The 26,394-nt window shown below is 40.4% G+C and overlaps 2 protein-coding genes across 3 annotated transcripts in view; one reads left to right on the forward strand and one right to left on the reverse strand.

The window, feature by feature from the left end:
- The first annotated feature begins 669 nt into the window (after positions 1-669).
- On the forward strand, positions 670-13,246 carry PTGER4 (prostaglandin E receptor 4). The gene is made up of 2 exons (XM_048849960.2): positions 670-2,417; positions 11,088-13,246. Exons 1-2 carry the CDS (start codon positions 1,596-1,598, stop codon positions 11,679-11,681), a joined length of 1,416 nt encoding a protein of 471 aa, XP_048705917.1. The 5' UTR covers positions 670-1,595; the 3' UTR covers positions 11,682-13,246.
- Positions 13,247-15,033: 1,787 nt separating this feature from the next.
- The window catches only part of TTC33 (tetratricopeptide repeat domain 33), a 114,816-nt gene continuing 103,455 nt past the window's right edge, over positions 15,034-26,394 (reverse strand). For both annotated transcript variants that reach the window (XM_048849964.2, XM_048849963.2), the window contains exon 5: positions 15,034-17,546. In XM_048849964.2, the coding sequence (XP_048705921.1) occupies positions 17,193-17,546 (354 nt within the window). In that variant the 3' untranslated portion in view covers positions 15,034-17,192. The remainder of the gene's footprint in view (positions 17,547-26,394) is intronic.

The raw sequence follows: 26,394 nt of genomic DNA on the forward strand, positions 1-26,394 counted from the left end.
GTGCCCCCTCCCAGCCCCACTCTGGTCTCCCTCCCTGGCCCCCAATTCCCAGTGCCCCCTCCCAGCCCCACTCTGGTCTCCCTCCCTGGCCCCCAATTCCCAGTGCCCCCTCCCAGCCCCACTCTGGTCTCCCTCCCTGGCCCCCAATTCCCAGTGTCCCCCTCCCAGCCCCACTCTGGTCTCCCTCCCTGGCCCCCAATTCCCAGTGTCCCCCCCCCAGCCGCACTCTGGTCTCCCTCCCTGGCCCCCAATTCCCAGTGCCCCCTCCCAGCCCCACTCTGGTCTCCCTCCCTGGCCCCCAATTCCCAGTGTCCCCCCCCCCCCAGCCGCACTCTGGTCTCCCTCCCTGGCCCCCAATTCCCAGTGCCCCCTCCCAGCCCCACTCTGGTCTCTCTCCCTGGCCCCCAATTCCCAGTGCCCCCCCGCTCCACCCCGGTGTCTCCCCCCGCCCTCCCTGACCAGGCCCCCGGAGCCCAAGGATCCATCCAGCGTGTCCCAGCCCGCCGTCCGCGCAACCCGAAGCCCAGCCCGCCTGTGGCGATGCTCGCTGCGGGGCTGCTGCTGCGGGCGAGGCGGTAGCGCCCGCGGGCGGTGCCCTCCCTCCTCCGACCAATCGGGTGAGGGGCCGGGGAGGAGCCCCGGGGAGCTGCCCTCTCTGCCTCCTCCCCCGCTGGAGAAACTTGAAGGGAGCGAAGGCGAGCCCCGCCTGAGAGCGAGCCAGCGAGGGTGACACACACGGCAGCACATGCTCCGAGGAGTGATGAGCTCCAGGGGCCAGCCACTGGCACAGCTCACACAGCCGGGCTGCATGGGAGCCTCAGCACCGAGCTGCCAGCCGCTCAGTCCAGCATCCAGCCGAGGCGACTGGGAGGAGAGACACGCACCTGCCATCGCCGCTCGCCGCCCGCTGCTTTTATAACTCCAGCGGCCTGAGCGCTCCCACCGCAAAGGGTCCTGACCAGGGTTGGGCTGGGACAGTCCCCACCCTGCCCCTCTGAATCCTTCTTTCCACGCCTCGAGGAACTGGACTCAGCAGCTGTTGGCACGCAGGGACACACACGGCAAAAGACCAGGGTTTGGAAAGCATCTCCGATGCCTCAAGGATCTATCTGAACCTCTTTTGGGAGGAAGACCATTGGGAAGGTTTTGACTGTACAAAGTTGAGGGGCAAAGACAAGGAAAAGAGCAGCTCGCACCGGAAAGGGGGAAAGTCCCCACTCTCAGATGCTGGGATCTGTTTCTGAGCTGAACTTTTGAAAGTGCAAGAAGCTGCTCAAAACCTGATAGAACAGCAGCCACAACAAAAGCTGTAGGAAGAAAAAACATTAACTGCAGCTTTTCTGAATTACAAGGCTTTTTTTGCGGCTTCACTTTCCACTGCGTTTGTTTTATTCTTGAATTCAGTTGCTTTTTAAGCTCATGCCCCTGGCCTTGAAATGCAGAGGTTTTTTAACTGAATCTCTTGTCTTGAACTGCAGTTTGTTCATTGACATTTTGTGGGGAACGGAGGGGGAGGGACTTGTCTTTGAACTGCATTTTTGGATCCACTTTTGTTTTCATCTCCCCTAATAACCCACAACAGAATCTTCATCATCATGTCTTTTGATCCCACCACCATATACACAATGGCGAACAGTTCCACCAGTGAGCATGGGGACGGCAAGCCCCCCACCATCCCCACTGTCATGTTCATCTTTGGGGTGGTGGGCAACCTGATTGCCATCGTGGTGCTTTGCAAGTCCAGGAAGGAGCAGAAGGAGACCACTTTCTACACGCTGGTGTGTGGGCTAGCAATCACTGACCTCTTGGGGACCTGTCTGGTGAGCCCCGTCACTATTGCCACATACCTGCAGAACCGCTGGCCAGGTGGACTAGCACTGTGTGAATACAGCTCCTTCATCCTCCTTTTCTTCGGGCTCTCTGGCCTCAGCATCATCTGTGCCATGTCTGTAGAAAGGTACCTGGCCATTAACCATGCCTATTTCTACAACCATTATGTGGATAAGAAGTTGGCGGGGCTCACTCTCTTTGCCATCTATGTCTCCAATGTGCTGTTCTGCGCCCTGCCCAGCATGGGACTGGGCAAATCTACCTTCCAGTACCCCAAGACTTGGTGTTTCATAGACTGGAAGACCAAGGTGGCCACCCATGCCGCCTACTCCTACATGTATGCCGGCTTCAGCTCCTTCCTAATCATGGTCACGGTAGTCTGCAATGTCTTGGTGTGTGTGGCCCTGATTCGCATGCACCGCCAGTTCATGCGACGCACCTCCCTGGGCACAGACAACACTGCCAATCGCTTGTCTGATTTTCGCCGGAGCAGGAGCTTTCGTCGCATGGCTGGAGCAGAGATCCAGATGGTCATTTTGCTTATTGCCACCTCTCTGGTTGTGGTCATCTGCTCCATTCCTCTGGTGGTAAGTAACACTGCACTGCCCTTTCCGTCTTCCCCACCACCAAGTCCTCTGGGGCAAAAGCTTTGTTTGTGGCTGTAGGACAAGGCTTCTATTTTCTGGGCTCTCACAAGTCACTAAAACAATTCTAATGAGATTACACTCACATAGGCAGTGATCTAAACTTATTTTGATTTAGAATAGTAGCAAAAATAAATGCTTATCCTTTGCTCCAGGTGCCTTTGACATTGTAGTGTTAAAAATATGACCAAAAAGAGTGGCTTCCTCAGTATCTCAGAGAAATATCATAGCAAAATCCTGGCAAGACTGTAAGGCATCTTAAAATCTGTTTTTAAATCAAACTGCAAGTGAATGTGGCTTGGGATAGGCCTGCACTTGAGGACGCTTAATGCATTTTTAAAGTATTTACAGTGTTGCTGAAGGTTATGGCATTTCTTAAAACACAGAGGAGAGCGAGGTTATTATGTATTCAGCACCAACAGTGTGCTGTGCACTTCACAGAAAGTACAAAAACAAGCTCCCTGTCCTGACAAGTTTACTATCATAGGGATAGAGTCTACCACCCTTACCCTCCTTGAGTCATACCTTAATCTGTGGGGACTCTTGCTGATTTCTCAGCTAGAGTAAGAGTGGCAGAATCTGGCCTTAAGTAATCTAGAGATCACATGTTAGTACTGGGCATGATCACTGATAACTGTCTAACTTCCTAAAACAGATGAACAGATCACTTGGGGCTCAGTCTTGCAGCTACCACCATTGGTGCAATGGACATCAATGGGAGAGGGATCCAACCTTTGATTAGTGAACTTACACCTTCTTCTTGCCCTCCACCCTAACTGCAGGGAAAGTTAATACCAAAAATACCAGTTTTCGGGCTCAGTCAGTGCTTACCACTCAGTACAAAATTACAAATAAAACTTGCCAAACTTCTTTCTCTTGTTGATTCAGATAGATTAAAAGAATACACAATTGGCTATGCATAGTTGCCACCCTCCCAAAACAGGATCTTGTGAGCTGAGCAGTGGGAGTGTTATTAGAAAGAGGTGGTTTTAGAACACAGTTAATTGTAATAGAGTTTACTGTAGGTGGCAGCTATCCTGGAATAGCCCCATATCAGGGTTATTATAACAGGGAACCACATAATGAGGGTGAAATATGATTGGCCAACTAGGAGTGTGAACTATTCAGGTAAATAGTATAATTGCAGGGGTCAGGCCAGTTTTGCCACATTACTAATATGTATAAAACTCAGTGAAGTGCAGCTATGCCTGGATCCTGGCATTTTGATGGCAGCCACTTGACCTTCAGCCTAATGTTTTGCAGTGCACCCTGGCACAACTGCTCACTTTGCCATGTTATTGCTTGCAGAACATCTTAAATGTCTTGCAAAAGTCTTAACAATTGGAAGGTTGGCTCAATTAAAGCATGGTTTTTGTATCAGCGTCTATATAGTGTGCGTGTGCACACATCAGATCCAAGAACAGCGCTTAGAGCTGTGTAGTCCAAGATCAGAAACTGTGCAGTTATTCTGTTTTCCTACCCAATCAACAATCAGGTCATATAATTGTTAACCTCCTGATTCTGGACTGACGGTAATTAGATTAAGCTGACATTGTGACAGCTTTGAAAAATATTTTAATACTATATTATTGGAAGGGATATAGGTAAATGCAAGAGAAAGGATCTGAAAGCTAAATATAAACGAGTGGGTGAAAGGTTTCAGTTCAAGGTCCCTGACAGTTTTTTCAAAGTGATAGGAGTCTCACTGCAAGACCAGATAGAGAGGGGGAACTAAGAAGCGTCAGTGCCTAATGCAAAGAGATGTGGTTCAATTTCATTAGGAGCTGGAGAATCTTTTACAAAAAGAATAACCAAAACATGGGGGAGGGGGGTGGCTCTACCAAGAAAGGCAACTGGATTGTTGACAATCAAAATTAATGGTCTTGGGGGGTGAGCGGTTTTGGTGGGAAGCCCACTGATGGCATGCTGGTGGCTGCATAAACTGTGGGTGCAGGCAGGTGCCAAGAGAAAAGAGGGCTCAGATGTGCTGCATCCATCTCAGGTCTTGTCTTCACTGCTAAAAGTGTGGTACTTTGTATCTCATGGTAACATGCATCCTGAGGTAAAAACAGAGCGTAGACAAGGCACTTTTAGTTTTACTGCAAGGTAAGCGAGGGGAGGTCAACTCTATACTCCGATCTTGGGCTGGCCTTGCCTACTTTACCTCATGGTAAAACTAAAGTGCCTGATCTTCACTGTTTTTAACTCAGGATAGCTCATGCACATTGGTTACCCTGAGGTAAAAACACACCGTTTTAGCAGTGACCGCAAGACCTAAGGGCTGATCTACACATAGATGTTGTACTGATTTAACTGTTTCAGGCCATGTCTACACTACGGGGATTATAATGGCATAGCTATGGCACATCCCTGTGCCGGCATAACCTTGTACTGTGGGCGCAACCAACTCCCAGCCGAAGGGGTTTTACCATAGCTGTGAGAACACCACCTCTCCGTGCTACGTTAGCTAGGTTGAGGGAAACATTCTTTTCACACCCTGATGTGGCCATATCAACAACTTTTAAGCATAGACCAGGCTTAAGCTATAACCATCTAAGCACCTTTACACCGTTATAACTGCATCCACACTTGTGGGGTTGGCCCGCTTCAATGACACTGGTATAGTTAAAGTGGTACAACTTTGTGTGTACATGCCCTTAGAGTTCTGAAGGAAATAAGGTGTGGAATAGTGGAGGGAAGGTATGAATATGCAATATACCTTTAAAAGCAGCCACTCGGCAGAAAGACTGGAAAATCATTAACCTGCCTATACATTTTATGAGCCAACGCAGATCCTGTTGATTAAACTTAGAGCCATCGCTACAGAGGGAACTGATAGGTCTCACTTATTACAGCATAGTCTGTTCTGATAAGGAAGAGGAGGAGCATCCAGATACCATTGGTGGCACTCTACAGTTACGTAAGGCAGACATAGAGGCTTCTTTGTGGCTATGAAATTTTCTGACGACCTGATTTCCTGTTGGTGACAGAAGCTGAATAAACCATAACCTAATAGGGTCAGAGCAACACAGCTTCTGTAGGAGAGAATCATATCATCTTACTTTCTCAGAGTGAGCTCTTTCAGAAGATAATAAAATAGAGGTGATCTAGTGGACGTCATTTAGGTAGGTTTACAAAAGGTTTTTAAAGAACTTCGGAAAAACAAATAACCATGGTGTAATAACTAAAGTTTTGCCTTTATTTACAGAATGGTTAAACAATAGGAAACTGAATCATAGTGAACAGAAGGTAACCATGGGATGTTCTCAGAGCTCAGTGTTTTTAATATTTTAATGATTTGGACAGTGAATCAGTGAAGTTTTATGATGACACTAAATGGCTTTGATTAATAAAATCTATGAAATGTTGTGAGAAACTTTAGATGGACTTGAGAGAACAAAAGAGCATGAAGGCAGATAAAATGAACTGACAACACTAAAAGGAATGCATGCTAGCAAAAATAATCAAAATTTTTCACATATACCCGTATGCTCTGAACTTGCAGGAAGTCATTGTGGATGGCATGGGTGAAGAGTCTGATCAAGGAAATTAAGAAAGGAAATAATACAAAACATATGTCCAGACCTTTATCCGAATTCATCATTGGTCACTTCACCTTAAAAGAAATATTTAAATGATTGCAAGGTTTACAAAATGGCAGTAAAGGTAGTTAAAGGTATGGAAAAGGTGATATTAGAGAGGATTTGATTGAAAACATAGTAGAAATTAGTGTTTGTGTTCTTGCTTTTACACTCTCATAAGAGTAAAGAGATACTTGATAGTCAAATTTTGGAATTCACTCTGCAGGTGGTCAAATTTTTTTAAAGGGCATGATCATTTAATGATCTCTAACAATAAATTTAGCTTGGTAAACTAAGGTAGTAAGGGTAATAAAATCTCATATTCTACTGCATACATTTGATCCCTGAAGGGCCCAGGAAGGAATTTTTAAACTTAATTTATAATTGGCCCAGTGGTTAATGTTGTTTGTTTGTTTTTCCTCTGAAGTATCAGGACTGTCCATGGCCAGAGGTGAGATGGCAGACTAGATTTTGGAGTGATGGCATGGTCAGCTATGTCAAATACTAAGTCCCTGTGGGACAAAGCATATTTGGCTTACACAACTGCAGAATTTGTTTCCTGCTTGCTATTAACTAGGTGTCTATTAATAGTATGTCAATATATGATATGGGGAAGTTTTTATGAGGACAGGTGAAAACTGGATAGAGGACTACTCCTTTGTTTACTCTGGATAATAACTATCATAAAAGGCACTTGATGGTACTATAGATGGGTAGAAATTGCCACTTATATTTACATTTGTCAGAAGGAAAAGCAAAAACCAGACTCTTGCACTGTGTGAGCAGAAGCAGTAGCAGCCAAGTGATTCTAGAATTTAATCACTTGGGCATAAACTTCAGAACAATTTCAACACAGCCACAAGAAGCAATTCATTAATACACCTTAAAAAAACCCACTCTTTGGTTCCTGTAGTTGAGAAATCTAACTAGTGCAAACCTGTTTTGGTGCCAGGGTTTGATCAGTCCCAGTTTGCTTCTTGCTTTAATTAGAACTTCAAACCGGACAACTTCAAGTGTCAAACTAGTTCAGGTACACAGTAATCCATTGCCTTAAGGTAATCGAATGGATTGGTTAGATGCTCATTTTAAGAGGCCAGGCTGACTTTGCTTCATCAAACAATCTTGTAAAAGAGCATTTTTCAGCAAAACATTATATGCACTTCATTGTTGCTCTGCAGAAGATGCTGTAAGTGAATATTAATTCAGTTGGTTAAGAAATTACTGAACTGGCAGATCCATTCAGCTTCTTTTTTGCCAGACATATGATTAATAATGATACATGCAGTTGGTATGGGCATGTACTAGTAAAACTAGTTTGATATGCCATTGGATTTTGTGATAAAAGATATGGTGTAGGCTTGTTGGGAATGTAGTAACAGCTGTGTACATTCTAAAGTTTTCACAAAGTAGGCCCAAATTAAGTGTCTTTTATCCATACCTAGTATGCATCTGTCAGTGGACTATTCGGAATATAGACATCATAAGGTGATTTGCTGTAACCAGACATTGTTAGTGATTGGAAATCATTATCAACTATTTAATCAGCACTACAGTAGATTCTCATGTTACAGTAAGCTCTGCCAGGTAAACATAAAGGGATGTGTCAAGTACATGAATTTCCTGTTCAGATGCTGCTAGCCGATAACTAAATTTACCTTTTAATCATTCACATTAAACTGATGGTCCAGAATTACAGCTATGTAAAAATAGAATGAAAAAGATCAACTTTTAAAGTTGGAACAATAACCCATTTCTTATGAGTGCTTTTGGCAAATTCTTTCAAGATGTCCCTGCTGTATCAGTTGAATGTATCAGTAATACTGTTTCCTCCCTTGCCGAAGTCTTCCTGATCTTGTTTACATGGAGTATAAATGTCAATTGGAATGGGCTAAAGGAAAATAAAGACTGAGCTTCTAACCACAATATACAATATATTCTCTAATGGAGCCCTAGCTGTCAGTTCAGGGATCAGTCCTTCAGCAAAGATGAAATGGTCTGTGTCAAGACAGATGTATATACATTTGCAGGGTATATTTGAACTTGCTGTGGAAGAAGTCCTTTGCATTAAAAAAAAAAATCTCCTCGGAGAAAAGATCAGGAGGAAAATTCTCTCTGGCAATTTAAACTTTATATTTCTGAGATTTATTCTTTTTTTTTTTTTCCTTCTTCAAAATATCAGCATTTTTCTTCTCCTCCTTCCAAGAAACTTCCAAGAATGGCTTTTAAAACCAAGGAGCAGATGTCAAAGAAAGCTAACACCGCTGCTTTCTGGAGTTCTGACTGCCACTTCTCAGACACAGAGTCTGTGTAAGAGAGATGACAGCGTTTCAGTGCTGAAGTTCATCTCAGAGGGGTGGGAGTTAAGCAGCAGACCTCTTCAGTGCCTGCATGGTTTGCATTTGACATTGATCATACGTTCAAATAACTTTAAATTGGCCATTGCATGTCTTTCAGGGTACCTCTCCCTGTCAAAGCAAGTACCATAGTTAAGTAACTGATCCTTCAGTGTTTCCTCAAACTACAGACAGGAAGAGTTTCAGAGTAGCAGCCATGTTAGTCTGTATCTGCAAAAAGAACAGGAGTACTTGTCGCACCTTAGAGACTAACAAATTTATTAGCGCATAAGCTTTTGTGGGCTACAGCCCATTTCATTGGATGCGTAGAATGGAACATATAGTAAGAAGATATAGATATAGATATATATCTTAGTATATATATACTTCCACCTTCTCTGTATGAGTGTATATATATATATATATATATATATATATATATATACACACACACACTCATACAGAGAAGGTGGAAGTTACCATACAAACTGTAAGAGGCTAATTAATTAAGATGAGCTATTATCAGCAGGAGAAAAAAACTTTTGTAGTGATAATCAAGATGGCCCATTTAGACAGTTGACAAGAAGGTGTGAGGATACTTAACAGGAAGAGGAGCTTTTAAAAGTGTGACAATGGTGCCACCTAGTGGTAAAATTTCCATCAGACTTTGTGGTCAAGCTAGATAATCGGATTACTTATGTATAGAGGAAATACATTTTAAATGTCTTATTTCAATTGTTCCTCAAGCAGTGATATAAGGGGACCACTCAGGTCAGAAAAGGTAGTATTACGCTTCCTATTATAGTAACTAAAAAAAATCCCTTTAAGAGGAACTAATTGGTAGTTAAATTGATAGGGATACTCCCTGTACTACTTTTGTATCAGTTATGAGTGATACTTGTATCTCAACCTAGTAATTATCTAACTTTAAGCAGGTAATGGAATGCATTCCTGAATATACATAGAGATTACATAGAGATAGCTCAGAAAATGATTACTACAGATTAAGCAGGACAGCATAGGAACCATCACATACTCACTATCTTTCAGTGATACACGTTAGACTCAGATTCCCACTCAAGAGGTGGACTGGCTTTTTTTTTTTCTTATAAAGTTGCTGAATTTAAAGTTGCTTGGAATGAATTCAAGTCCTGAATTCCTATGTAGGAAGAATCAATCCAAACCTCACATTACTGTATTGAATTGTGAAATTTTTCATCAGACTTGGATTGTTTCACACTTTTCTGGTAAATATGACTTCAGAGGTTTGCTTATGTTTTCCTTCACTTCATTTAAACCCTTTTTCTGAAACCGTATCCAACTGGGCCAAAACCTGACAAACATTCACTTCAGAAGTCAAGACAAAGAGGAGACTTCATAAAATCTATTATTGGTACTGGATATTTAGGACTTCAAATAAGGAAAATTGATTTGCCTAAACTTACCTGATAGTGGCTACAAAGCAGGTAGGGTCTTCCACAGGAGAGGCTTTCCAATGGCTTTCCTATTCCTGGGACACATTTCACGTCCTGATTGTTAGTTAAAGTTATTGTTTGAAACAGTTCAGCTTGGAACTGTTCAACATCATAAGGTCTGTGTGTCCAAACCAGGACTCAGTAAGGTCACTGGAAAGATAACCCCATTGACATTCGTGTTGGACTGGACCTTATGCACAGTAGTGATTGCAAGATTCGGCTCTTAATGAACGAGCTAGAACTGTGCTGTTGTTTTCCCCTCTCTTTAAAGCAAGGAGCCTGAATGGTCAAATGCTACCATGGATAAACAAGATCCCAATTGAGTGTTAATTCACCACAAAATTTCCGAGTGGTTACTTAGAAACACTATTTATACAAGCTTCTGTATCCCAACAATTTAACTGAACACCCTGAACATTTCAGGGTTATTACTTTTTCACTTTTCAAACCAAACCGAGATGCAGACCCACATGGGAAGATCTACAGTTCTGCTCAGTGCTGGAATCATCCTAATCAATGAAAAATCTGGCAGTTAAGAGGCAGCTGTTAGCATTTCTTAAAACAAGCGCCCACAAGCAGAATGTTGAAGGTATTAAAATATTGCCTTGAAGCTCTAATAATGGAAGCTGTCTGCACAGATATTTCTAAACTAGGGATTAGGCAGCTCTGGGCTTGTCTCCGGAGACCAGTTTGCCTGATAGCTGGTAATGTGGGTTTAATTTAGTTTTAAACATACAATTATGAGAGCCTTGCTGGAGGAAATATGCAATGATTAGGTCTCCTCAATTGACCTAGGGCCTCCTGCACCCCTGGCTGGCAAAGATTTGGTTATACAAGGATTTGGATCTAAATCTTGAATTCTGGGTCCTATAAAGAGAAGGAAAAACAACCACCTGGGATTTGAAAATTAAAAAACTTTAGGGATAAACTGAAAAGGTTCATGGACACAAGGATACTTCAGGGGTGTAGGCAGGAATCAGGAGGGGAAAAGAGAGCAGTTCTTTTCCTCAAGAGTAAGGAAAAAAGGTCAATTTACAGAAGAGTTCATTCCTTGATCTTCACCCTTTCCAAAAATAAACCACCTGCTGACATGAGAAGCGTGGCTTCGCCAACCTCTCCCCTTGTTGTAACATGCAATTGCTAAGCCTGATCTCTCCTTTGAAATGTCATCTCTGGTTTGCTGGATCAAACTCTAAATATGGGTCTCTCTTTTCCCCTTGACAGGTACGTGTCTTTGTGAACCAACTGTACCGGCCAGCCGTAGTGAAGGACGTCAGTCAAAACCCCGACTTGCAGGCCATCCGCATTGCTTCAGTGAACCCCATCCTGGACCCATGGGTCTACATCCTTCTCCGCAAGACAGTGCTCAGCAAAGTCATAGAGAAAATCAAGTGCCTCTTCTGCCGCATTGGAGGGGCTCGAAGGCAACACTCTGGCAGCAATTTCAACTGTGCGGATGGCCGCCGAACCTCCTCCGCCATGTCCAGCCACTCACCCTCCTTCATCTCTCGGGAGCTGAGGGAAATCAGTAGCACCTCACAGACATTGCTCTACCCTCCAGAGCTAAGCGAAAGTAGCACTGGGGGTCGCATGCTGCTGCCGGGAGCCAGTGCTGGTCTCGCTCAGTGTGACACTACATCAGTTAGGACACTACGCAGCTCAGAGACCTCAGACTCTTTGCCGGGACAGGACTCAGAGAGTGTCTTTCTGGTGAATGAAGTCGGGTCTGGTGGCGAAGCCAGCTCTATGCCCAAAAGCAGCTCCCTCCAGGTCACCTTTCCCAGTGAAACGTTGAACTTATCAGAAAAGTGTATATAGCAATGAAAGGAATCACACACATGTGATCCTTTCCCAATACTTTGGACAAACTGGTGCAATAGACACACACTCTGCCTACTAAGGGGTCGGGGGTCAGCTACACTCTGAAGGGCTATTTTTCTCTTGCCATGTGATGGGTACAGTTCTTCCAAACTACTGAGGATCATACCATGGAGCAGTTGCTACAGTCAGGCCCTGCCATCACAAAACATACAGGACAGATCTAATGGGTTTGGAAACATACACTGTTATTACCTTGTATTGCTCTGTGACATAGGATTGCTGCTGGGACTCTATGGCTGAAAAGATCTGTCATTTTTTGTCCAAATCTGCTAGAAACGTATTTTCTCTCTCTCCTCCCGCCAAAACTATCAAGGGTTTAAGTCTCTGGGTACTAGAGAGCTGAAGGCGAGGCAGTTACTGGGAACTGGGTAGAGATACTATGACAACTGCCTGGTGTACAATTTTAAAGAGTCTCACTAATGCGTGATAATGTGAATTTTTATTGCTGTAAATATCATTTAAAATATTTAAAAGTCTGTTCTTCTCTATGAGAAGGTTTATTATTAATACAAGGTATATAGAAACAATTGCCAGCCTTCATTTCCTCTGAATAGTGCCGGCTGATGATAGACAGTCTTGAGTTAGGTTTGTTTTACAAACAAGTTTACAGGCAGAGGGAGAACTAGTTCTCTAGATGGGAACAAATAAAAACTTTTTGAATTAAATGGAAACATTTTGTGCTATTAAGGGAGAAAACACACCTTTTAAGTTTAAAATATTCTTTCCAGTGTGTGTACATTCTAAAAAGCTAGATTTTATTTATGTGCTGTGAATGTTTATCTGCAGAACACAATTTCTCCTTTCTAAGTAGTAAGGCCCCAACCTTGCACTCTTACACACATGCTTAATGTCACTCACGAGCAGTCCAACTGAAGTCAGCCGGACTCTTCACATGAATAAAATTAAGCATTTGCATAAATTGCTTTTGGGATTGGGGCCTAAATCTTTCAATCCCTGGTTAATATTTTTAATATTCACTCTAGTTTAAAAATCACCAATGTACTAAAGATATTTTTCATAACATTTGTCATTTTACTTCAAATAAGTAAAAAGAATCTTATGATTGTGTAATCTGATATTCCATCAAATAATCATATGAAACAAGCAAAGCAGAATCTTCATTACGAAGTACAGGTATATAATCCCATACCCCATACTCAGCCCCAATGAGAATTATTTACCACTAAGATGTAGTGCCAACCACATCACTAAGAATAACTGTTAACCAGTGATGAAAAGGAGTTTTGTGTTTGTTTGTTTCTGTTTTAAAAGATAGATCTTGTTCCAGCAGCATTGTTGTATCAAACATTAATTCTGTATAGATCTTTGGAAAAAATTTGTCAAAGAAATATTAAGCATGTTATGTTGCTTACAGTGTTTTCATGTGAATTGCTTTATTGTAATTAAAATCCCGAGCCTGATATTGATGATATGTGTAAGAAGCAGTTGTACTGACCAAAATCATTTTGGAGATCGCAATTAAATGGAAACATTCCGCTTGAGTTCAGGAGTTTACGCAAGTCTTTAATTGTGTGTGTAATTCACTCAGTGCCAGCCCATCGGCCCTCATCTTAATAAACCACAACTTTCAAAGCATGCTATTTAACAGCTGTCAAAATGTACTCCTTTCCTTCCGTTTCCAAAGCACTGCAAAGGGCGTTAGCTACACAACTATCACCGTCAACAAGGAGTCATCTTGCAGAATCTCTGTTGGGAGTACAGCTAGATGAATTCTTCAAAAACACACTTGAGTCTTCATTCAAAATTATTACATAAAAATCTTTGGCTGTGCTCTCACCCTTGCTGTGCTTGCTTTCCACTAACGGAGCAATTGAGTTCATTCATTTTACCTGAATGAATGGATGTAGAAAGTGAAAGGTACGCCAGCACACACAAGTACTTGCATTAGAAGTGCTATGTATTACAGTCTATAAGTACCTGCATGAGGAACAAATATTTAATAATAGGCTCTTCCATATAGCAGAGAAAGGTATAACATGATCTAAAGGATGGAAGCTGAAGCTAGACAATTCAGACCAGAAATAAGGTGTACATTTTTAACATTGGAACAATTTACGAAGAGTTGTGGTGACTTCTCCTTCACTGACAATTTTTACATCAAGCTTCGATGTTTTTCTAAAAGATACGCTTGAGGGATTATTTTGGGGAAGTTCTATGGTCTGGAAATAACTCCTGAAGTGACGATCTGCATCTAAAATTAATGGTCAGACTTCTCATTAGGCACAGAGGAGGGGTAAAATGCTCTTAGCCACTGCAGCTATCTGGGCATCCAGAATCAGATGTGGATCTAAAATGACCTATCAAAGTTGTGAACTTGTGTGACACTACCTTAGTTATATAACCTCTTGCATTCCTTCCCACACCTACCAATATTACCTGTATTTTGACTGAATTGAGCCTCAGCTAGCTAGCTCTCTCATATCCAGGTCCCAAACTCTGTCCATTACGTTGGAGAAAATTGCTATTTTTCTAGTATTGACTGGTCTCATGCTATCTCATTACTGTTTGTGTAACAGCCATCTCTGCTGCCTGTGTCACATAAGCAGTCCTCCTTCATCCACTCTTCATCTCTTTTCAAATTTAATTGGAAAGCATCTCTTTTCTCTTGATCTGATTTAGTCTGTGTTGTGGGGGGCGTTTAAATTACTTATCATGGTGATGAAGTGCTGCAACCCTTGCCTACATCTTAATTTCTCTCTCTAATTTTTAACTCTAACTGTGTGACATAACTATGTTAAGCCATGTAGTATACAGTATATTTGAATGGAAAATATATAGACAAAAAACTGTTCTTCCACAGTCTTTTATTGCTTGATCTTGCCATAATTGTGCCCCTATAAACCACGAACATTTTCTGTAGTTTTTCTACTAAACTAAGGTGTGAAATATTAAAGTATAAGTTGTTAGAAGCCTTGAAAAGTAGAAAATACCAATTTTGTTTCCATTGCTACCTCTAATTGCTTGAGGCAATAAATTCCGGCAGTTGAAGCATATATAGGTTTCAAAGGTATTTCCCTTTCAGTTCAAATGCTTTCCCTCTTTGGGACCGAAAACTCTTGCTTTGGCTAGAAGTTGGATATTTTTAAGTGTTGGTCAAGATTTTTCAATACCAATTTTTACTGTAATTATTATGTTTTAGAGTAATATACAAAAATATTAATACTTTCAGAAACAAAAGACAATAGGTTGATCATAACGTAACATACTAAACCTCCCTTAACTGCACACCTCCCTCAATGACCCAGCTTCCACAATAAACAGCCACCAATGACGAGCAGGGAAGTCCACGCTTTATTTACAATATGGAGATATCCAACAAGCAAGACCTAAGCATGCAAAGCACAACACACTGTACAACATTAGAATGAGCTTCATACCACCAGATGTCAAACTTCCCAATTTAGGAATAACACACCAACACAAGAAGCGTGCTAGGTGCTCCTTCATACAAGACGTTATTGCTCACCTCACTACTTGGAAGTAATAATCTAATTTAATCTAATCAGAGGGAAACGCATGTTCTGCACACTTGGGATGTAAGTGCTGACCTCTCAAACCTGGTCTAAAATCCACCCAAGTTGACAGTATGCAAGGGCATCCTTTCATGAGCCTGACCCTGAACCATTAATTTCCAATTAATTTCAATGGGAGCAGATATGGGTTTATATAAACTTGGGACAGGAGGAAGGAGGAAAACCCTTTGCACCCATGAATGTAGCATACACTGGAAGGCATAGAATGAAAAGACATATCAGGTCATCTAGTCCAATTCTATCCAAGTGAGACATAGCAAATATATCCTACCAATACATACAAGTAGAATTACAGCCCCATGCACAAATCTTCAAGTAGGAGAACTTCCCTGTACCTGAAAGATCTGCTCTGATTCCTCTCAGTGCCAACATTACCCTAGTGGAACACAGATTCTCTTGAGGCTGTGCAATAACAGGATGACCCTTTCATGGCTGTATAGACGGTCTTATTAACATATATAGTACAACAGTTTTACAGTGCCTGTTGATCCAACAAGTATAGGTTTATCAGTAATTCTATTATAAAGCCTGTCTTTGACGGATTAAGGAAAATTTTATCTGAGCTGAAATTTAGCCTATGAATATCAGCCCTGGACAAAATATGCTTTCCAAATTACAAAGGAAGAGCTTTAACTATTTTTTGTCACAGAAGGGAAAGATTATACACACACATCTCCCATATATGGGTGCTCTATACATTAGAACCCCACCCACGAAAGGGAGACCCATTATGAATTACTGAAATTTTAGAATTAACCAGCAAGCAAACGAAATGAAGCATCCTGTGTTCCTCGTGTGCAGCACAAGATGTATTTTGTTCATATATTTTAGCAAGTGTACACAGCCCCCACAAAGCAACAGAAATAAAAAGAGATGCTATCCAGAATAAGTGGCTTGTTAAAAACAAAAAATCATCGAACTCTTTATGAGTGCAGTGCCATACCACAAGGAACCTGACCACACAACACAGCAATAGATTCCCTTCTTTGTAGTCTTGCTGTAAAATCACCATAGCACAAAAAAGTTGCATCTAAAGATCTATTCCTAATCCATTCCCCATTGTGCACTGCGGACTCCTAACATTTTATGTACTGTTGCGTATAAGGCGATATACTTACGTATACTGGGATGAGTCAAGGTAAGAGCAGTTCCAGTCTCAATTTTGAATGTCCTTTCTTCTGTAGGTGCAAGTTAAATATTTAATAGTGCCTGAATGTGTGTGGTGTAATTGTTGCTTGGTTTTGCACCACCCTCCAAATAATGCATGAAGTGCCTGATCCAATGCCCACTGACATCAATGTGAATCTTTCCCCTGACCTCAGTAGGCTTGGAATCTGACCCCAGGTTTACAAGGACTATCTGTGATCTGTAACTTCTTCATAAAAAACCCTATCCTCTATTGAAAATAAAGACTTCTGAGAACAAGCTTTCAGAGTCACACTTCAATTGTGTTGATCTATAATGTTAATTATTAACAGGTTTGAGCTGTAATACTTAAATCACCTTTCTCTTTTCCAGTTTCTTTTTAAGTATCTGATAATTAATTACAGGAGAAACAGCAGATGTTGTTTAGACTGTGCAATTAAGAAATTGAGTTGGATGAAAGCAGTTATGATAATGTAATCCGTGTTTTCAAATTGTATGTGTGAAGTCTTACAATATGGGTTTTAATATCAACACGTAGTTGATAGTATGGAAGCAGCAGAAATTCAGGTCTTTGCTTATCTGTCGTTTTGTCATATTTTCTTTAAAACCCTTTTCCTCTGAAAAAGCTACTTCAGAAATAATGACCCCTTCTATTTTACCCTGTTCCACTGCTGCTAAAAAGAATTCTTCCAACACTTGATAAGTAACGTTAGATTTCCAAAGAATACTAGCAAAAGATTATGCTGCACTATCGGGCTCTGATAAAAACGGTATCATCGGGGGTTGTCGAACATTCCTCCTTCTCAGTTACGGTCTCTACTGTGCCTGAAGCAGACACAATCACTACTGTTTTAGTTGCTGAAACAGTTTTCTCCTTCTCTGCGATAGCTGCACAAACTGCCACAATCTCATCACTTTCAAAGTCATAATCTGGAATTGATTCATGGGCAACATCTGCTTCTTTTGCCTCTGCTTGCGTCGCCTTAGTCTTTGTTGCTTTCTTTTGCTGTTCATGCAGCTTTCTTGCCCAGGTAAGGTCTTCCTTCCATAGTTCAGGGCTCATTGGATAGATGTGCAAGGCCACCTGAAAGCTGCGAATTGCCTACAAATGAACAGAGTGATTAGCATTTTTTGAACTGACATGTTTAATCACAGAAATGAAAACAGCCTTCTAGATCGTTTAGTCCACCTGTGACTAAGATGACTGTTTAAGTATCTTTCTATTGCTCTGTCCAGCCCACTTTCAAAATCAAGTGACAGCACTTCTCCCCTTTTCCCTAGAATGCTTTTCCATGATTAGTTTTACATATAATTTGGGCCTGATTTTTGAAAAATCGTATGTGCATGCCTAATTTGTGTGAAAATAGAATGAATACATGAAGAAATCAGGTGCTTGCCCAGCAAACGGTTCATAACTTGCAATTGTCACGTGCAGATACCCAGTTCATGCATGCAACTGTGCTAATTACCAGTGCAAATTAGGATTGCAATTGCACACACAACTGTTTGAAAATCAAGCCCTTATGAAAATACTTGCTATTATTTCAAATGAGAGTTTGGCAGAGGATTGAAGTCTTGAATATAATAAAGTGTTCTTTCACATATTTCAAGGCAGCAACAACCTTCATACAAATTAACCAATCCAATAATATCAAATATAAAACTCTCTTAAATGGTAGTGCCAAACAATGAATACTAATTTTCTCTCTCTGGAAACATGAACCATTCTGAACAGAAACACCATTTAAAAGCAGATCACAGAATTTCACTGTTATACAAAAGAATGACGAAATGCCCTAAAGCACAATGCAGATGAAGGGTTACATGTTGCTAACCCAAAATTATAAAAAGGGTCATTTCCCTATAATTATGCATTTTGACCACGCTTGTTGTAAGAGAGTTTAATGCTAATAAGAACATGACAAAATATACGATCAATTAAAAGAAAAAAATCAAGCCAAACTCATTTTATTTTGTTGGCTCTCCATTCTGCCTACCTCCTCCCCCCTACACACACACAAGAGGGCAAGAGCAGACAGATGCAGTTTAATTTAAAAGAGAAATCTGGATTATTGAGGTTTATAACCACCACCCACATTGCCCATTTAACTTAGCACATATCTCATAAATAGATCTAATACTATGCACTGATTTGGCCACAAGATTAACAGCTTTCTGGAGCATGTAAACCTGATCTCATCAGGGAACTATGGCAAAAGACAAACTCTCCCACTTTGCGGAGCTGTTCAAATAAGTGGAGAACTTCTGTGAATGATCTAGCTTTCTTCCCAAGCAAGAATACTTACTATCTATTTGGACAGGTTTCAGAGGACAGGCCAGTCCTTGCTTACAGACAGCTCCCCAACGTGAAGCAAATACTCACCAGCAACCACACACCACACAACAAAAACACTAACCCAGGAACCTATCCTTGCCACAAAGCCCGTTGCCAACTGTGTCCACATATCTATTCAGGGGACACTATCATAAAACCTAATCACATCAGCCACACTATCAGAGGCTCGTTCACCTGTGCATCTACTAATGTGATATATGCCATCATGTGCCAGCAATGCCCCTCTGGCATGTACACTGGCCAAACTGGACAGTTTATATGTAAAAGAATCAGTGGACACAGATCAGACGTCAAGAATTATAACATTCAAAAACCAGTCGGAGAACACTTCAATCTCCCTGGTCATTCGATTACAGACCTAAAAGTCGCACTATCACAACAACAAAACTTCAAAAACAGACTCCAGCGAGAGATTGCTGAATTGGAATTAATTTGCAAACTGGACACCATTACATTAAGCTTGAATAAAGACTGGGAGTGGATGTGTCATTACACAAAGTAAAACTATTTCCCCATGTTTATTTTTCCCCTCTACTGTTCCTCACACGTTCTTGTCAACTGCTGAAAATGGCCCATCTTGATTATCACTACCAAAGGTTTTTTTTCTCTCTTGCTGGTAATAGCTCACCTTAACTTATCACTCTCGTTATAGTGTATATGATAACACTCATTGTTTCATGTTCTCTGTGTGTGTGTGTATATATATATATATATATCTTCCTACTGTATTTTCCACTGCATGCATCCGATGAAGTGGGTTTTAGCCCACGAAAGCTTATGCTCAAATACATTTGTTAATCTCTAAGGTGCCACAAGTACTCCTGTATCTATTTGGAGTGACCACCTTCCCGTTTGCTAATCTAAATTGTGGCTGTCTCCAGCAAATCCAAGTACTAGGCATTCCAGGATTATCCAGGACAAAATGAAGACAGCAGTAAATCTCAAAAGTGTCACTGTCAGATCAGATAAAGGCTTTTACACTTAGTTATAAAGGGGAAAGTACTGAAATACTGGAAAAATGCTGGAGCACAAATTATAACTGATTAGATTTTAAATACAAATGGATTTAAGATTTACTGCATAGCCTTTGACTTACTATATGCATTGCTTTTCTGATATTATGAATTCACAGTAAAATTAAATTCACTGTAAAGTCAGTACCTCTTCACACAAAACTGACAAAACCTTCAAGCCAATGAAAAGTATTTTGATTCCTAAAAGCAACCACAGCCAAAGCATTTTGCTTATGAAAATTTCCACCTGACTGATCCAAATTCAGCTACAACTGGCTACAAAACCATTGCTACTGTGTTGCAAATAGTGGTGATCATGCTGAGATATTGTTTAGCCTTACAACCAATTTATATAGATACTTGACAAGAAAACAGACGTGATCAGCTGTTTAACTACAAAAGCAATGTTTTCCCTTTAATTTAGTGAGTACACAAAATATCTGAGTTGCTTCAAAATTCTCTGTCCTTCTTTTGGGTTTAAAGAGCTGCAAGTTATTCTTGTCAAAATACAGAGGAACCTACGTACTCCATTGCATAAATTGATCCTAACACACAAGAAATAGGAACCCATGATTTCTTTTAAGAATATGTTATTGGTATTGTTGTTCTGATAAACTGCCATTCAATTCCAGGAAAAATATATATATTTTTTATTTTGGAGGAATATTACCAACTCTAAAGGTTCTGCAATCAAGGGACTCCAGACACAGAGAACAGTACAGTTTAATTCTTGCAGAACAGTGTCATTTTACTGATTTTAAACAGCTTTTAACTTCAAGAGGATATTTGGAGCTGTGAGTTAATATTAAAATGCCCTCAACTGGAACTTCTTAAAGTATTGAAAAATGAAAACAAAAACATCCACTTAGGTTTTTAAATCCACAGGGCAGGGACCTATCATTGTCCATAAAGTACCATTCACATTTATGGCACTGTAAAAATATAATTATCATAAAATATAGATTAATAATTGTAGGCAGATAGACAGATGTTCTAGAGTCAACAACGCTTCTCTCAATATTTTGATGTGTAGCCTGGATATTTAACATGAATACAACAGATCATGCTCTTTCTGTGTAAGCCTAATATTAAGCTAAGTATTTGCATATTATAATGCTTAATATAAAGCGGTGCAGAAAACTGGTGGGATTAGCTTTATATCAGATCAAAGATCCTCATAAAAGTGCAGCACTGTAATGTATGGAAAACATTTTATGTTGCTATCAGAAATGTTTTAATGTTTATCAATTTCTGCCAAAATCAAGAATTGAAAACAACAGAAAACAAAGCAATCCATGAATCCACCCAATGTTGGTTAAAATATTTGTAACCACTTGCTAGTGCCCTCCCAATCTAGTTTGAAACACCCATACAGAAGATAAGATACTGGTTTTTATTCTTATTTCTCATCCAGTTTACATCTTTAATCACACAGACTGCTGCCCTAAATCAAATTCTGCAGGATAATACTATTATGCTAAAACCATTCATATCTGTGCAAATCGGCTACTTTTAATTCACATTTCTGGAACAGCTTCGACATCCCTCTAGTTTATTCTAATTGCTTAACTGGTATTTAAAAAAATATATGACACTAGCTATAGTCGAGACACAACTTTATTCTTATGCACATCTGTGCTGTGACAGCATCTGCTTTTTAGGGATTCCACCACTGTACTTTAAGTGCACATGTACTTTCTCTGGGAGCCTTTCCTTTGATATCCATTTTAATCCATTCTTCTCCACTTTACACACCTGAAAACCTCACCTTTTCAAAAGATTTTATCTTGGTTATCGCTGTTGAACTGTGTCGGTTACACCTTTCTCCCATGAAGCATTTCCACAATTGGTTTGCAGTCTTTAGAAGAAAAAGGTGGTTTTAATCACACGGCTGTCTGTATAAGGAGCTATTTATTATAGGAAGAGCTAATAGTGACACCGATAGTTAAGACTGCCGCCAACACTTTCCATTGCAACCAGGGTGGATAAAAATCAATGATTCTTTAAAAAAATTTAAAAAATCGTTTTTTTAATTTAAATTGGAATTTTTTGATCTAAAGATAGTTTTAATTAAGATACATTATAGCTCAGAGATATCTCATCATGGTATAGGGATTATAAATTCTAATTCTATAGTATGAGACAATATATTCATGTAATGTTTAAGAAAAGTTTTGTAAATGAGTTCCAATAATTCATGGATTACGGACCCAATTTTATGGTGTTCCAGGGGCTTCTGTACAGATTATTTAGGTTAATCTTTCTATCTACCCAATGGGACTCAGTGCTCTGTCTAGAAGACACCATCAGAGATACTTAGTTTTGTAGTTCTCATACTGTGGATTTGTGTCTCTAGAGATAACATGCTTGTTAACAGCAAAAATACTTTCAAATAAATACATAAATAAATAGAGGTGAGAAATAACAGACCTCCACCCTACTGTCCCTCTGCACATGTGTCGCAGAGTCAACCCCTTACCTCTCTCTAAAAGTGCAAAGTTTCAAAAAGTCCAATGAATAGATTGTTGGGGGCGGAATAGATCTGGACAAGAAGAAGAAGAAATCTGGAGACAAATGAGAGAAGGGAGAGACAGGCAGTAGAAACAAAAGTGAAACTGTTTCAGTAACATATTCCAGAAGTCTTGAGGTCTTTCTGAGTGTAGCCTTCATTGATTTGAGATCTACCTTTCCATTCTCTCTCTAGAAGGGAAAACCTGTAACAGCAGCAGGCTGTAAAAGAGAGCCAGTTTGGGAATATTTTAATGAAGTTCCCCTACCAGTGAGTAAGACAGGCATGCGTGCAAAATGCAAACAGTGCAACAAAGAAATGCAACGTCTGGTTGCCTGAACAAAACAACATCATGAGAAGTGTTCCTTCTCAGGAGGAAGCTGCGTTGAAGATGATGAAAGGATCATGTCTGAACATGCAGGATCTCCAGGTTGGTAAACTTTTTTGTTTCATACTTCTTTCTTAGGGACTGCCTGTCTTTCTTCTGGACTATTCTTGAATTCTCATGTTTGAGGAAAAAATATAGTTGTTACTCTATGGTACTACCATTTTAGATGCAGTTGTGATAAAAAATAAATAGCTGAAATAGGCAGCTCTTCCTTTTACAATTTCACCTTTAAAGTAGTATTGAGTGTCAGTGAATACAATGAGTAATACTAAATGAGCAGCATGGTAATAATAATTAAATAACTGCATTGACTTATTTTGTTTAGGAGAATCTATCCTCAACATACAGGATTCTGAAGACTATCCACCTTCAAGATCACCATCATTTTCTATACATTCAGAATTATCTATCATAGTGTTTCAGTCACATCATGTATGTCACATAGCCACAGTATATCATGTAGCAAAAAGAAAAAACCCTCCACCATCCAGAAACAACCACAGATAATTTTGTGATACCAGCAGATTACAAAAAGATAATTGATGGAAAAATTGCTCGCTTTGTTTATGCAACGAATTCTCCTTTCTGTATATGATTAAGAACCCACACTTCATTAACATGGTTCAGTCATTAAGAGTAGGATACAGTCCACCCAAAAGACCAGATGTCACAGGCAAACTGCTGCAAAAAGTGTATGAAAGTGTTAGAAAGCTTTTCCCAATATCTAACCTAAATCTCCCTTGCTGCAGCCCATTACTTCTTGTTCTAGGTTCAGTGGATGGGGAGCACAATTGATCACCACTCTCTTTATAATAGCCCTTAACATATTTGAAGACTCTGAGTCTTCTGTTCTCTAGACTAAACATGCTCGGTTTTTTAACCTTTCCTCATAGGTCAAGTTTTCTAAACCTTTTGTCATTTTTGTGGCTCTCCTCTGGACTCTCTCCAATTTGTTCATATCTTTCATAAAGTGTGGTACCCAGAATTGGACACAGTACTCCAGCTGAAGCCTCACCAGTTCTGAGCAAAGCAGAATTATCTCTCCCATGTTTTACATATGACACTCCTGTCATCTCAAAATGATATTAGCCTTTTTCACAGTTGCAACACATTGTTAACTCATATTCAATTTGTGATCCACTATAACCCCCAGATCCTTTCCAACAATACTGCCACCTGCCAGTTATTCCCCATTTTGTAGCTGTGCGTTTGATGTTTCCTTCCTAGACGAAATACTTTGTACTTGTTGTTATTGAATTTCATCTTGTTGAATTCAGACCAATTCATTAAGGTCCTTTTGAATTCTAATCCTGTCTTTGTAACCCCTCTCAGCATGGTGTCATATGTGAATTTTATAAGCATACTCTCCATTCCAGTATCCCAGTCGTTAATGAAAATATTGACTAGTACACATTCAAGACTGACCCCTGTGTGACACCACTAATTACGCCCTCCCAGTTTGACTATTTCTAACTATTCTTTGAATACGGTCTTTCAACCAGTTTTGCACTCACTTTATAGAAATGTAATCTAGACCACTTTTACCTAGTTTGTTTATGAGACTATCACGTGGGACTGCATCAAAAACCTTACTAAAAATCAAGATATCACACAACTACGTCTTCCTCCCATCCATTAGGCCACTAACCCTATCAAAATAGTAAATTAGGTTGGTATGGCATAATTTGGTCTTGACAAATCCATGCTGGTTATTCCTTATAACGCTATCCCCCTGGTGGTTACAAACAGATTGTCTAAACTGTTTTCCAGTATCTTTCCAGGTATCGAAGTAAGGCTGACTGGTCTATAATTCCCCAGGTTGTCTTTGTTCTCCTTTTTAAAGATAGGTACTATGTTTGCCTTTCTCCAGTATTCTGGGACCTAACCCATCCTCCATGAGATCTTGAAGATAACTGCTAACAGTTCCAAGATTGCTTCAGCTGGATTCATAAGTACCCTAGGATTAATTGCATCAGGCCCTGCTGACTTGACTACATCTAACTTATCAACATATTCTTTAACCTATTCTCTCTCTATTTTGGCTTATATTCATTCCCCTTTTTGTGTTGAGTATCTGGTCACCATTAACCTTTTTAGTGAAGATTGAAGCAAAACTGGCATAAAACATCTCAGCTTTCTTCATGTCATCAGTTAGTAGCTCTCCTTGCCTATTAAACAGAGGACTTACACTTTCTTTCATCTTTTTCTTGCTCCTAAAGTATTTAAAGAACCTGTTCTTATTGCCTGTTATGTCCCTTACTAGGTGTAACTCCCTTTGTGCATTAGCCTTTCTGATTTTGTTTCTATTCTTTTGTTCTCCTCTTATCAATTTGTCTATGTTTCCACTTAATGTAGGATTGCTTTTTGATTTTCAGGTCACTAAAGAGCTCCTGATGGAGCCGTATTGGCCTCTTAGACTATACTTCCTAGCTTTCCTCCCTATCACGATAGTTGGCAGTTATTCCTTTAATACTGTCTTTTTGAAAAACTGCCCCAGCTCTACTGAACTCCTTCTCTTAGATTTTCTTTCCATGGAACTTTACCTACAAGTTCTCTGCATTTATTAAAGTCTTATATTTTGAAGTTTTGATGTTAATAGATTCTTACAACTATTTCATTGACAAGCTCTAATGCGTCCAGGATTTGGAGCAGTGACATGAAATTTGATAAAGAGGTTGCCCTGGTGTCAGGGATGCATCCTGTGCCAACCTTGTGAAAATCCTCCCAAATTTGACCAGGTTATAAGCCCCTACAAATCTCTGTTTTCACATTCTCGATAGAGGTTTGTTGGAGGCTAACAACATTATTCTCCAAAGTTTCTGCCTTTGCTGAGCATGCTCCATCCCATCAGAGCTCCTATGAGTTCACTGGACTGAGCTTTCACCAGTCCCACAGAGTAGCTAAGCATGCTCCATTCCTGAACTGCAGGATATCCAAAAGCTAAGCAGAACTTTTCTTGAAATTCTCTCCTCCTAACAGCAATGGCTACTATGACACCAGCCTGACTTGTTTGAATGCAGAGGGGAGAGGTGATGAGGACAAAAGAATGCTGAGACCAGTGCATGTAGACACAATGGCCTCTGGCAGCTAGAAAGAGCAAATTCAGGGAAAGCTCTGGGCTGGTGCATGCTCAGTACAAACGAAATCTTCAGATAATTTAGTTGCCAAGCTAACTAGTCTCACTAGTGAACTTCCTCTACTTGTCCTTCCTTCCATTCATCCTTCCCCCCCACAACTCTCCTCCTTCTCTTCTATCACAGATGCAGAAGTTTATCTTCTCTTTCCTACAAACCCCCCCACTTGTCCCACTGACCCATCCCAACTCCTGATCTCGCTCATGCCAATCTCATTCCCGACCTTACTCTTCTCCTTATCTTCTCACTCTTCTCTAGCTCTTTTAGCTCACATTATAAACACGCTTTAGTCTCTCCTGTCTTAAAAAAACCCCTACCCTTAATCCCATTTGCCTCTCCAACTACCATCCCAAAATCCCTTTTCCCTTCCATCTCTAAGCTCATTGAAAACTTTGCATACAATCAGTGTCTGGAATTCCTCTCCTCAAGCTCCATCCTAGACCCTCTCCAAACTGGCTTCCACCCTTGCATTCCAGTGAAACTGCTCACACCAAAGTCTCTAATGACCTCTTCCTGGCCAAACTGCAGAACCAGTACTCCTTCCTAATCC

The sequence above is a fragment of the Caretta caretta genome, chromosome 5 (genome assembly GCF_965140235.1).
Source record: "Caretta caretta isolate rCarCar2 chromosome 5, rCarCar1.hap1, whole genome shotgun sequence".
NCBI lineage: Eukaryota > Metazoa > Chordata > Testudines > Cheloniidae > Caretta > Caretta caretta.

Bases quoted from the DNA above. Each gene is read 5' to 3' on its own strand.
- PTGER4 (XM_048849960.2), top strand. From the start codon at position 1,596: ATGTCTTTTGATCCCACCACCATATACACAATGGCGAACAGTTCCACC. The intron at 2,418-11,087 runs GTAAGTAACACT...TCCCCTTGACAG, and splicing joins TCTGCTCCATTCCTCTGGTG to GTACGTGTCTTTGTGAACCA.